Below are 12,744 nucleotides of genomic sequence, written 5' to 3' on the forward strand. Positions count from 1 at the left end.
TGATAGCCATTTGGATGGTTACTTCCAGTAAATGCTTGAAAGGCCAATTTTGGGGTCCCAGCCCCTACCTGCAACTACGGTTTCCGCACCTCCGTGCCTTACGGTGATGCGATTCAAGACATGTGAGAAATGTGCATAGCAATGATCATTTACGAGGATTTCAGTTGTAAAACGCGGTATTCATATTTTTTTATTTTGGTTGTAGGGTCGTTGTGGTTTTATGACCTCGTCCCCCTATAAAAAATAATGGTGGTACCGCCTCTCGTCTCAGGAAAACCAAGTTTTTCACAGACAATCAGGTTTTTAAAGTCAGTCCAAGCCTTTCAATCCGATGGATTTCACCCATCAGCGACTACGATAAGAAGTACCTGTCGTGCGGTCCCTGACGCACCATCCGATCATGAGATTTTGAACCAGCGTCAGCATCTAGTGTCGAAAGCCTAACATGCCGTAACGCGCCGCAACGCTTCTCCTAAGTCGTTACATACAGCGTTACAACTCGGAACAGTCAGTCCTGCACCCTGATGCCACCTGGCTTCCATCTAACGCGGCCACTGCCACTGCCACAGGTCATCCTAGTGCGAACCAAATAACGAGCGCTTAGGCGACCCGAACCCACCCCACCACAGGTGGATAAGCCAGAAAACAGGCTTTTTATCCCTTATCTGATACTGAGTCACCAGGACCAACGAAAACCAAAACAAAACATTCAAGCATGCTGTCTCCGCAGTCTAGGGGAAAGGTCCTGGACTCAGAGTACAGCGGCACTGCGTATGCATCCCAGGCGGGGCACATTGTTTGGCCGACCGGCATGGAAAGGCCATTTGGCAACTGGCCAACGAGGGTCAACCGAGGCCGGGGGCGGTCGTGCCGCAGCATTGTGCGGCACGTGAAACCCTCCGCATGCCTGTCTGGTGAAAGTACGGAGACAAAATGATCCATTGAACTAGGAGGCACAGCTTGAGTAGTGGGTTCAGGGTGCAACCAACAAGCTATGTACGTGCACCCTGAGAAGAAGCACCCTTAGCTGGAAGGCTGAACCCAAAGCCGCCTGACTGGATCTACGTCATGACGTCCACGCCGGTGGCTATAAAGGATCTGGTCGTTCTACAGCGCAGATTATGTGGCCATGTTCGCCATCCGCGACTGTCCAGTGCGAGGCGCAGGGCGTGCTCACGAGGCACGCACCCCGCTTGCATCGTGCGAAGTAGTGTTCCTTCTGCTGGTCAGCTTCAACCGGAAAGCGCTCTCCATTTGGCAGCTGCAAAATACGGCTCCCATTCTTTTCCTCCAGAATGTGGCGTTATTGCGGTCAGAACCATGGTCCTTTGGAGACAGTGACGACGTCTGATAAAGGGAGCATGAATAATATTAATAACTTAGGCAACACCCTAAAGAGAAGCCAAAAATCCATTGTCAACCATGACGGATGCACATAGATTATTGAAAGACGAGCGTATGGTGGAGCACAAATAAATATTGTGCAAGGTGGACGGACGTGCATACCCTGTACCTAGAACAAGTACCTGTTCAAAACGAAATAAAGCTGAACAGTCCCTATGGACACCACGAAAGGTCACACATGCATTGCGGACGGCCGCTACCAGCCCCGTACAATGTCACGAGCTGATTTGGCCCTGAGCCTACAGGCGGCGCCACCTGCGCACTCCCATTACGTCTTGTTCCCAGCCGATGCTCGGCGCATACACGAGATTTTCGTACGAAGAACTCAACCTAGACCGGCTTCGACAGAGACCCTCATGGGGCGCGTCTAGAGCGCATAAGTCACAGACTACCGTCACGTCTGTCCCGTCCTTTCTTGGGGGCTCCCGATGCTGCTTGTTGTCGTGCGATAGTGAGTGACGTGACACCTCGCACCTTTCAAACGCCCTTATTCAATGTTGTTCTCCGATACACCGGAACCACCGTCTTTGAAAATTTGCAGATGAGCGCTCACGAGCTCGCGTGCGCCCCCCCCCCCCCCTTTCCCCCTCCCCATCCCGCCGATGTCTCCACAGGCGGTCTGCCGAGCCTTGGAGCCGAACCGAGCCCCGCCCCCCGCCCCACTGCACACGGCAGCGGGGTCCAGACCGAACAACGGCAGCCAGCCGGCCATCCGCCGAGCCTGACCGGGCTGTGACTGCCGCCGCGCGGCAGCCGGAAGTGCAGATGGTCTTGGGAATGCGTGGCCGCCGATCTGCCAGGCTTGTCGACGATTCGGGTGACGCGGCGACAATTAGGCGGCGCGGCGGAGCGGGACGCCGACGCCTGGAGGAGTCGCGGCGCGGCGTCCCTGTCGAGCGGCCCGGGCGCGCGTGTCCCTGCCGAGTATACAGTGTCCCTTCCGAGTGTCCCTGCCAAGTATGGGTGCGAGGTCTCCAGATTAGAACGCTCGGCCCGTGGCGCGGAGGTTGCGCTCTGGAGACAGCCGCTCAGCCGCGACATTTTCGACGCACGTGTCCGCGTACGGGGACGGCCCGCGAACTACCGTGGGCTAGAGATGGTGTGATGAATTACGTGGCAAGCGAATTTCGACGTGAAGGACCGTCGGACGGTCATATATTCTGCTATCGCATCACTGCATTTCGCGGAATTCGCATGCGCATGCGCAATTTGCGCATGTCACGTGCGACGCCCGAGCAATTTGACGAATCTGCTTGAAACTGCGTGGTTTTTACTACGTGGTGCCTTACTGACCACTTTTTTACTTGCTGCATTCGCAATTTCTCCATTGCCGCCGATTTTGCAGTGTGCGTATCGTTTATGCTTGAATGCCGGCCAATGAGCAACTCCATGGAGCAAACGCCGTGGAAGCCGCAACTGGCTGTCCGTTCATGACGCATTGTACCCAGCGCCCGCGCCTGCGACTGTTACAGCTGGCGGTACATTACCTGACACAGTGAACCGGTTCGCTCACCGCTGTCGGGAAGTACCTGGCGGCGTTTGGGTCATCGCAGTTCCGCACAGCGATGTGACAGAACCTGTACAAGACCGGCTCAGCGGCTTGATTTCACCGCGACTGCGATCTAAGGTGCTGCGATGTTTTCGATTTAATACCGCGCTACGGCAGGCACGTGCTTCAAAGGACCGGAAGGACATGGAATGCAATGGCCCTGCCATGTGTTTGCTTTGCTGCATTTGGTATACTAGTGTGCATTGTGTGTGGTTGAAAGCCCCTTTCACATATTCGCGCCAACATGTGCCACGAAACCACACCGTCGGTGCGGTTTCGTGGCTTTGCCATGTGTAAGGTTCAGACCAACAGTTCCCGACGTGTTTGAGTCAGCGTCTCCAGCGTTTGGTTTGCCCAGGCTTGTTCGGCTATATGGACAGCCCGACGACCCATAGGGCTTCAATGTACGTTTATCGCATATACCATATTTTATCCTGGTGAGCATATCCACCTGAGGCTAAAATTTGATAAACTAAGGGCCTTTCTTGTCCCTGGTGTACCTACCTCGGTAGATGGAATATGGACATGCGTTCTAGCTCGTTACCTTATGTGTAGGGGTCCTATACCCACTAACATTATCAGACAGGGGTGTGGTTTCCTACTCAGCTGGGGGCGCTTCAGCCCCCCCCCCCCCCCCCCACACACACCAACTTTGAGAAGAAAATGGGCCAAATCTGGGAAGATGCCTGTTGGCATATTTTCGGGTTAGGTTGGATCATTTTTTACTGTTCAGCCCCCCCCCCCCCCAATCATTTTGGGAAACTAGGCTCCTTTAGGCTCCTTTTCAGGTCTTGGAAGCGATTGGGCTTGCCGAGAAGTCGCCTCTGAGCTTCAAGCGTAAGAAGCTGTGACATGTTCTTCTAATCTCTGTCATGTCTTCCCTTTTTAATTTTACCATATGCTCTGAAATAACTGAGCAATGTCTTGGCCCTAGCAAAGGCATTTTTGGAGACGAGCATGTAGCAATGGTGCTTTCATTACAGCAGCTTGCCAAACTATGGCGTTGAAGTTGAATACGGCGTCGTACGTTTTACGGTAATAAAAACGACAGTATCCTAGTTGTTTGGTTACATTTCGAGATTTTCTGTGGATCAAAGTTGTGGGTAAGGATACCTGAGTGTCCAGATAACGTTGCTGCACTTTTCTCTTAGCATAATTTGTTGCTCAAGCTAGGCGCAGCACAATTGGAGCGCTGTTTCGAAACCCCATTACCTTTAACGCATACAATAAAGTTAAACGGCTAGGTGGAATGAACCGGAGCTGTTTGAGAGAGTCTGGGTTAAAACAGAATTTGTGTTTGCGCCGCGGCAGAAAAACCATCTTCAGGAAAGCCTCGTACTTTCTGAATACCGCTGCTCATTCTATATCTGCCCTGCACATGTTACACTTGCCCGAATACCGGCCCAGGTCGCTTAGGCGCCATCCCTGACCGCGAAGAGGCGGCCGGGGCCTGCGCACGTGTTGCGCTGGCCCGTATGCCGGCACAGGTCGCCTCGGCGCCATCCCTGACCGCGAAGAGAGGGCCGAGGGTGCTCTGCCCGTGTTACGCATGTCCGTATGCCGGCACGGTTCGCCTTGGTGCGATCCCTGACCGCGGAGAAAGGGCTGAGGGTGTGCTGCCCATGCTACGCTTGCCCGTGTGCCGCCACAGGTCGCCTCGGCACTATCCCTGACCGCGGAGAGAGGGCCGAGGGTGTGCTGGACGGGCAGTCACCTCGGCCGGCATCGTCACGGTGGCTCGTCGCTCTCGTCTTCTGACACGGCTCTCAGTGATTCAGCCGGGTGGAAGTGGTTAGATTGTCATTCTGACTCTGATTTAAGTGGTCTAAATGGGGTTTTAAGGCATACGTGAAACTTCGCAGTTCGTTTGGGATGGCTCGAACTCCTGCCCGACAGTGTTTACATATACATTAAACAAGGGAATTTACATGGACGTTACAATACACAAAATTACCACAAGTTTCAGTGTGCCACTCCAGCACGTTATCACGATTTTGCTCATAAGGGCCGTAATTCTATCCGAACTCCTAAAGATTTGGACTGAATTCCTGCAAAATCCCTCAGGCTGAAGGGGCCGCGCCATTAGCCTTTAGCTACGTGTCTGGTGACACTCAAGGGATTTATAAAAAAAAATCCGCCCCTTTATAGTGGCGATGAGCTGTATGGCGATGACATCCCACACTATGTGTGTGCGTAACTTAAAGGAGATATCGTTTTAACGGTTTTTGCAAATGAGAAACATCGTGTCATTTGTCGTACATTTCATTTCGTTTATCTGTGGAAGGTATGCTTGATTCATAGCGTAAAACAAAAAAGGATGATAATTGATCATACATCCCTTAAAAAAGCCTGGAGCGAGATGCTGGGACAGATTAAATGGCATGCACCATTGGATTGGTTTGCATTAGAGCTCTTTTGGTCGGCTGTGACCATTTCCGGGCCGCGAGATGACCACGGGCCACGGGATGAAGAAGAGTGGATAATGGTGGGCGCATGCACCCGGGGTCCTCCGCCGGGACTTAGCCCGCGCAGGGACCCCTACACGGGTATTTGGTCGACGCTCGGACGGGGCCCCACCAGGGGGCTCTTTACCCACCCATGGCTGGCGCATGTAGTTCGCCCTGGATAAAGGGGGCTTCGTGAGGATGCAGGAAGAAGCGGCGATGAGGCAAGAGGGGCGGTTGACATGTACCACCACGGGTGTTTTTTTGGGTAGGCCATTGGCCCCTTCAATGTTCAAGTTGACCCCCGCTCCAAAAGATGAATTTGCGCCCTCCGCCTGGTAGCCTTCAGTAGTTAAAGTACAAACTGGGAATACAAATGGAAGGTCAAAATTATATCAACTTAAAAGAATGTTTTCACTAATTGTTTCACAGGCGAAATGGAGAAAACATGAAGACTGTGATGTCACGTTCAGTTCAGTGCAGATGACTCAGATAGTCACGGTGTTAAAGCTCCCCGTTTGTATCGTATTTACTTGATTACGTTCTGTGTCTTTATGCAGAAAACATGCATTTATATACACGATTTATTTGACTTGTTGACTGGGATGCAATTGTGTGCTATTGTCTTGGTAATTTGGAGTTATTCTGTGGTGTTTAAATTTCCACAGACCTTAGCAAGCTGCGTTACTTTATAGCAATAAGACACGATGTCTCATCGGAAAATGTTAAGAAATCGGTCAAATGTTGGCGCCCCAGAAAACTTCAACAACTTGTTGGCCGGCGACGTTCAAAAAGTCATTGAAATGTGCCGACCTCCACTTCGACGTGAATATTTGATGAAACAGTTACCGAAACTTGACAGCCAACACCAGCCGACTAAACCGGTAGGAGCAGTCATCGGACAATGACCACCAAAACAACGCTAGCCATGTTGGGGCGCGTAACGCAAGTGCTGCGCTGCAGCATACAGCCCTTCTTACGGCTACCAGCCAGGGTTGCGTGGCTCCCAAATCGGCCGGACTAACATTTGTTGAAGAGAACAGAACCTGGATCCCGAATGCTAGACGGCCTATTGCGTCGGTAGGGGTCATCTGACAATGGAGGTGGATATGATAATTTACGATGAGTCCACAATGAGACAATGGCAAAGCACGTGTCAGTCAGGGGTTCCATTACAGAACAAAGAAGTGAGCGCTCTGCATCCCATTTCAGCCAGATACCCGTTATGCTGAACTGGAGCCTCGGTGCCGATTACTGGACACCTGCGCCGGTAAGGGATATGTGTTGCATCAATGAGGGCCCCTTCGTCAATTCGTGTCCAAATGTCCGGGTTCGGGGCCTTCCGGTGCCAGGCAGACGGCCAATGTGCTTACAAGTATGCGCCTGTATCGCCAGACAGGCAGTCGGTAGACACCTTGGACTGGGACGGAGCAACTCTTCAGCCCCTGACTGGAAAATATAATGCGACCCTAGTGTTCTAAGCACCGGGCCACTTGCTCGGAAGAGGTTAGAGGGTTTTCTTAATGTTACATAGGGCGGCACTTAATATTACAAGGCCAACACAAACGAATCCTCCCATCCAGGGGTGTTACTTTGTAAGTTTTCGGCGTTGCTGAGCCCCCCCATATGTTAACTTAAAGATAATTTTTCACATTTGAAGATATCTAAGATATGCATCATGATAGCGCGTGATATTTAGATGTGCATGATAGTGTAGATGCGCAGTATGATGCATCATATTTTTATATGCAAGATATGCATCTCAAGGTATGTATCAAATATGATGAAATTAGCTTCCTCCTAACTATTGATATACTTTTAGGCTGCTCTAGATAGCACAATTTCTTTATATAGTGAATATTCGTCTCAATATGTCATTGTTTGATTGCGCCATAGGACGTTTGTTTGACGTTGCGGTAGTGTCAAAATCACCGTGAGAAATTGCCACCCTAGCACTCACACATAGTACTTCACTCGCCCAAGTTGACAGTGGCGGTGCTGGAAATCTTCGCCGAGCCAAATGTCGATGTTTGCCCGTGTTCTGACCATCCTCGTGGTATTCTTGCACATCTATCCGTGAATCTAGGGAGTTTACTTCTATTCGCATACTCTGTTATGGCGCTTTTCTTAAGTTATTTGATTACAAGCCATTTGATAAGCACGTTTGATTACAAGATTGCGAGACATTTCCGCAATCACTAGCAACCATGTATGACTTCTTATATTATGCAGCCCAAAACGTGATTTGTGATTGAAACTTGCGCAGCCTGCTCAATATGGAACGAGAGCCAAATGAAGTCCAGTTTAGTTGGAAATCGTGCTCACGGACGTGATATCTGGATAGCTCGACGATAATAATATTTTTGGCCTTGGACACCACACAGCCTATGGGGTAGAAAGATTTGGATGGAGTTGCCATAGCGTCACGCATGCTGGAATGGCATTGGAAAAGTCTGCGCATCTTGCTAAACGTATAGCTCAGAAACTAGAATGCTTTAGGTATTAAGAAGGGCAGGGCCGGGATCCGCACCGGATGCTCTCCAATATGACTTTATCTGCTCAAAAGCGTACAAATATGGGAGTGTTTCAACATTGAGGCATGTTTCAAAGGCATACTATAGTGAACCCTCAGGACCAATTACGTCTAATAATAGCACTGGATAATGCCACTGCATCACCATCAAGACTTCAAAGGAATATGCATTTTAATTATTTTCCAGTCCAAATTAAGCTGTCAACGCTTCGTAACAGCACTACCCTCCTCCCCTGCAATCGCGACAGCCGCCGCCCCGACAATGGCGGGATCCGCTGAGGGTCGCTGTCAGCTGTTACTGAATAACGTCAGCACGAACGGACGTTTGTGATTGGCGCAGCGGGCGGCGAGTGCCAGGTACCGAAAAGTGCATTGGTAGAAGCTTAAACCAGTCCGTCACCACAGACCATGTGACGCTTTGTTTCCCAAAGTTAAAGCGCGCTTCGAAAACAAACACTGTGGTAAGCGCCATAGTATAACGTTTCGTTGAATTCACGTGACAACGGCTTCAAATCCACACATGTTTTTGTCTAGCCAGAGCGTTTCAAGCTTTCGTAGTATTTATTACACAAATAGTTTGACAAATGAGTGTGTTTCATATATTACGGAACACACACCCAAGGAAAAGCAAGGTAAATGCAATTTATTACTTCCATAATGTTGAACAGGGAGTCCAGTGACATTTCTCCCGCAGGAGTGGTTGCTTCAAGCTGAAATTCTGAGCTATCTAGAAGAGTTTCGAGGAAATTGTTATTATGATCAAATCATACGTGTTCGATCTACCGATAAGTGGGAAGTAAAAAAGGTGGCATTCTCTGTGTTTGCTTTTGCAATACTATTCTGACCCCTCTCCCACCCGCAATGCACATGAATAAAAGAAAGGAACACGGGGTCAACGAAATTCAGCAAGTGGCTGAACTGCCGGAACAGAAGGTCCTGAACGCGTCTTTATCTGCATCACCATCTTCATATATCACCATTGTCATGTCTCGTCATCATTACTATCGCATCGGCTTCAAAAAGAAACTATTCCTCAGCATTCTGGAAACGAACAAATGTTTGCTTTTTTATTTCAATGTTGACATCAGGGACGCAAAACCAAAGTAGCCGAAAACCGCAAATAAATCAGGATTTTAGAGTTGTTTAGACTAACTTCATTGGCTCAGCCTCCTTCCCCGCCCCCAACCCATCTTACAAAGTAACATTTCCGTGTACATCCTTGTTCCGGAGCAGCATGTGAAACAAAGTGCATCAAAAAAGCTTTGAGCCTGCGTGCTCGCGTGCTCAAACCGAGCACCGTTGGCAGGCCCACCACCAGGCAGCGAACACCTGACGCTTGAGAACAGCCGCCGTGAAATAATGCCTTTGAAAGTCTTCCGAAATTGATTGGTTTCGTTAAAAAAAATAGACTAAGGCGCAAATGTCAAATTTGAGGATGTCTTCTGAACAGGCCATAGCACCAGCAACACGAAAAGAGAGATTTTATGCTTGTTTAATGCCACCATCAAAGTCCGGCGTCGGTTCGCAGTACTATGAATGCTAATCCGTTCCTTTCAAAAATATACAAATTGCGCAGTTGACACATGCCCCAGAATACCTCCTAAATATGCGAATTTATTTCTTTAAGTGTTCAAACGTACCTGTTTCCGGATCATCGCCTTTTCATTCCCTCACTGGTCGCCGCCTAATATTAGCGATGAGAGACGATGCCGCGCGGCCCACGGAGATTGCAACGCCGGGCATCGGGGCTTTGCTCGAAGCTTGAGAGCTCGCGTGGTCAACGCTGTGCTATGATATTGTTTCACCTCTCCGTTCTGGGCAAAGGTTGAGCCTTGTCAGATGAACATGGTCACTGAGGAGCCAGCCCAGCTGACAACGCTTTTCAATCAAGCCGCGTTGCCCGTGACATTGAGATTATAGTCATTTCGTTTGCCACACACAAGAACTTAATCGGGTTAGGGTCGTACTCTCTTAATGGCTCAACGGCTTTGGATAGTGTCTCGTTGGAGAATAGCTGGCTCACAATGCGTGTTTGATGAAGTGAGCGGCGAAAGGTATTCTCAAGAGCAGGGCATGTGTCTAAGGTGTCGGGGGAAGGTTGAAACATTTTCTGATATGATGCGTGGCAGAGTGCTTATGTTTTTTACATGAACTGAGACGCATATGCTTTATTGATGCAATTTTGGTACATCCAGAACCCCTTTGTGTAAAGGGGATACGGTGCCAGATATATTGTGGACACTACTCTTGTGACTATATGAATAAATACACCCAAAACCACCGAAGCACAGAATGATGAATCGTGCGCAGATTCGACTTTTCGGTACGAAAGAGAGAGGTGTAACTGCTTCCCTTTAGCTTCACAAAACAAGTGCATTTATAAGAAGCTGATGCAATCTGCCAGGCTTCCACATGTGATTGCTCTGACTACATACATGAGCTTAAAAATCAGGTCCGAGGAGGTTTTCGTATCTGTCCCCTTATGACAATTTCCAAGACTCTACTCCCCAATCATTCTGAGCAATCGACACTCGCGTTTACCACTGTTCTCGACAGCTGAGCCATAGCTTGCAAAACGTTTGGGTCAGTTCCTTCTCCGGGCATCGCCAGCTGTGCAATGGCTGGTTCTGAGAGGGACCCGACGGTGACACGCTCAGGTCAGAACGAACATATCCTCAGGTCCTCCTCAGGACGAATTTGCACCTGACCAAGACCGGAAAAGAAACCAGTCGGAACGTTGTGCGAGCAAAAAAGCAGCTGTCAAGGGCTATAGTTCACACGATTATACTATAAGTAAGCCCTTCGTAAAGGCGCAAGGTGAGTATCATTGCCTGTATTTGTAACAAATTATTTTTCACCTGATCATCTTCGCCCAACAGTGTTAATTCTGCCATAGCGCACGCCATGTCACGGATCGCACGGTCGCATGTCGCCGTCGATCCCTCGCTGGTCTGCTGACAGCGCCACCGGTGTAACTGGAATCGAATCCCCGTCATTCCCGCGTCTGGATGTGGGAAATTGACATAGCAAGGTGACAGAAGCGAGTGCCTTCCAAAAGATAGATAAAGACTATGCCGCCCCAATAAGGTTCAATGCGGCCAGTGTTCACTGTCACACCCGACAAACCGCTTTCTGAACCCCACGGTCATACCTGACCATGATACACTGGGAGAGGACCAGTGAAAGGGGTATGGCCTCTGAACCCTACGGTTATATCTGACCATGGCACACCGGGAGAGGACCAGTAAAAGGGGTATGGCCGTACGAAGCTGTAAAAGAACACACAGATTTACCGGACGTTCACAGAAAATTATTTGTTGATCAACGTCCATGATTTGCCTCTATGTACATTTGTCTGGGCGTCCCAGCAGACAACAGCGTATTTCAGCGTACTTCGCATGTCAGTTCCAGCGTTACCCACTAGATGTCTCTGAGCTCGCGGGCGGCGCGCTGCGGCTTCGTTCGAAACCAGTCGCCAGTCGGTGTTGCGACCGTGCGCGGCGTGGAGGGGCCGCGATCGTGCCCTGCCGACGCGTGTGGACCGTGCGACACTGGCGCTGTGCGAGCAGCCGGACGCGGCGGCGGCCGCGATGGCCGCGGAGACGGGCGGGGACGCCGCGGCTTGCGTGTCGCTCGAGCACATCCTGCAAGCGTTCAGCGCGCCCATCAGCGAGGAGCAGGCGTGGGCCGTGTGCCACCAGTGCGCCCGCACGGCCAAGGCTGTATGGGACACCGACAGGCCTCACTGCCGACTCGTGACCGAACTCTCGCACGTGCGGCTACGCGCCGACGGCACAGTAGAGCCCAGCACGTGGGACGCGCGCCAGCCGCCCGCTAAGGTGGTGCCGCCGCCGCCCAACACCCCTGACGAAGGTGAGTGGGTCGCGATGCATCTGACCCCTCTCGCCCCTGCCTCCCGCGCTCCGCAGCCCGCCTCGCCTCCCTTAGGTCCCGCAGGTCGCCTCTTCCCATGGGTCTGCGGTACGGGCGAAGCCACCTCTTCGACCCACCCGTGGCGGGGGGGCGACAGCGCCCCCGCGCGGTGACGGTCACCGGGTCAGCTCGGCCGGCGGTCGGCGGTGATCAATACGACGGTGACGCTGACCGGCAGCGGCGCCACGCGCCTGCGTGCCGGCCGACCTGATCGATAGCTGGACGGCGTTCCGCCCTGGGTCAGCCGATCCCTGGCGGCCGCCGCTGCAAGGCCAGCCTGGTCCCCCGGTCTGGGCGGGGGAGGCGTCCGGAGACGGATGTCCGCTGGCGGGGCGCACAGGGAGGGAGGCGGGCAGGTGGTGCGTGACGCTCCTGCGAGGTTTCGGGACCGGCCGGGAACGCTGATTGGGAGTCACTGGACCTAGACATCCTGTAAGTGTGGGGGGGGGGGGGGGGGGGGTGGGGGGGGGGGGGAGGGACTGTGACTCACCGCCGGGGAGAGGAAATTGGATGGAAATGCCGAGAATCCGTGCCAAAATTCGCCACTTTGACCCTTCTTGCCCACTTCCGCTATCGGTTTTGACACCTGTCCTGAAATTGGAAAACTGGGCTGGACAGCAGGTTCTGATGTTCCACAGCCGCTCTGCGTTGCTGCGATGCATATACACACCTGATGTATGTATACCCACCAGCCGACACCGGCACTGGATGAGCGTGCTCAGGATCCCTCCCAGTCTTCCACCGGAGGACTACAGTTCAGCCAACGTTAGATGTCACTTCGGCGTTTGACACTTCTCTTGCGTAATGTTGATGCTGCGACAGCTTACAACGCACGAAAGCTACTTAAAGGCAGTTTTGGCCCAAAGCAGTTCCGGCATAAT

General features: G+C 51.5%; 1 protein-coding gene across 3 annotated transcripts in view; it reads left to right on the forward strand.

The window, feature by feature from the left end:
• Positions 1-11,443: 11,443 nt before the first annotated feature.
• Positions 11,444-12,744, forward strand: part of LOC119105723 (protein spire homolog 1) — a 100,425-nt gene continuing 99,124 nt past the window's right edge. For all 3 annotated transcript variants that reach the window (XM_037229202.1, XM_037229203.1, XM_037229204.1), the window contains exon 1: positions 11,444-11,803. In XM_037229202.1, coding sequence (XP_037085097.1) covers positions 11,521-11,803 — 283 coding nt within the window. In that variant the 5' untranslated portion in view covers positions 11,444-11,520. The remainder of the gene's footprint in view (positions 11,804-12,744) is intronic.

This window comes from Pollicipes pollicipes, unplaced genomic scaffold (assembly GCF_011947565.3).
Source record: "Pollicipes pollicipes isolate AB1234 unplaced genomic scaffold, Ppol_2.1 Scaffold_6138;HRSCAF=7277_pilon_pilon_pilon, whole genome shotgun sequence".
NCBI classification, from domain to species: domain Eukaryota; kingdom Metazoa; phylum Arthropoda; class Thecostraca; order Pollicipedomorpha; family Pollicipedidae; genus Pollicipes; species Pollicipes pollicipes.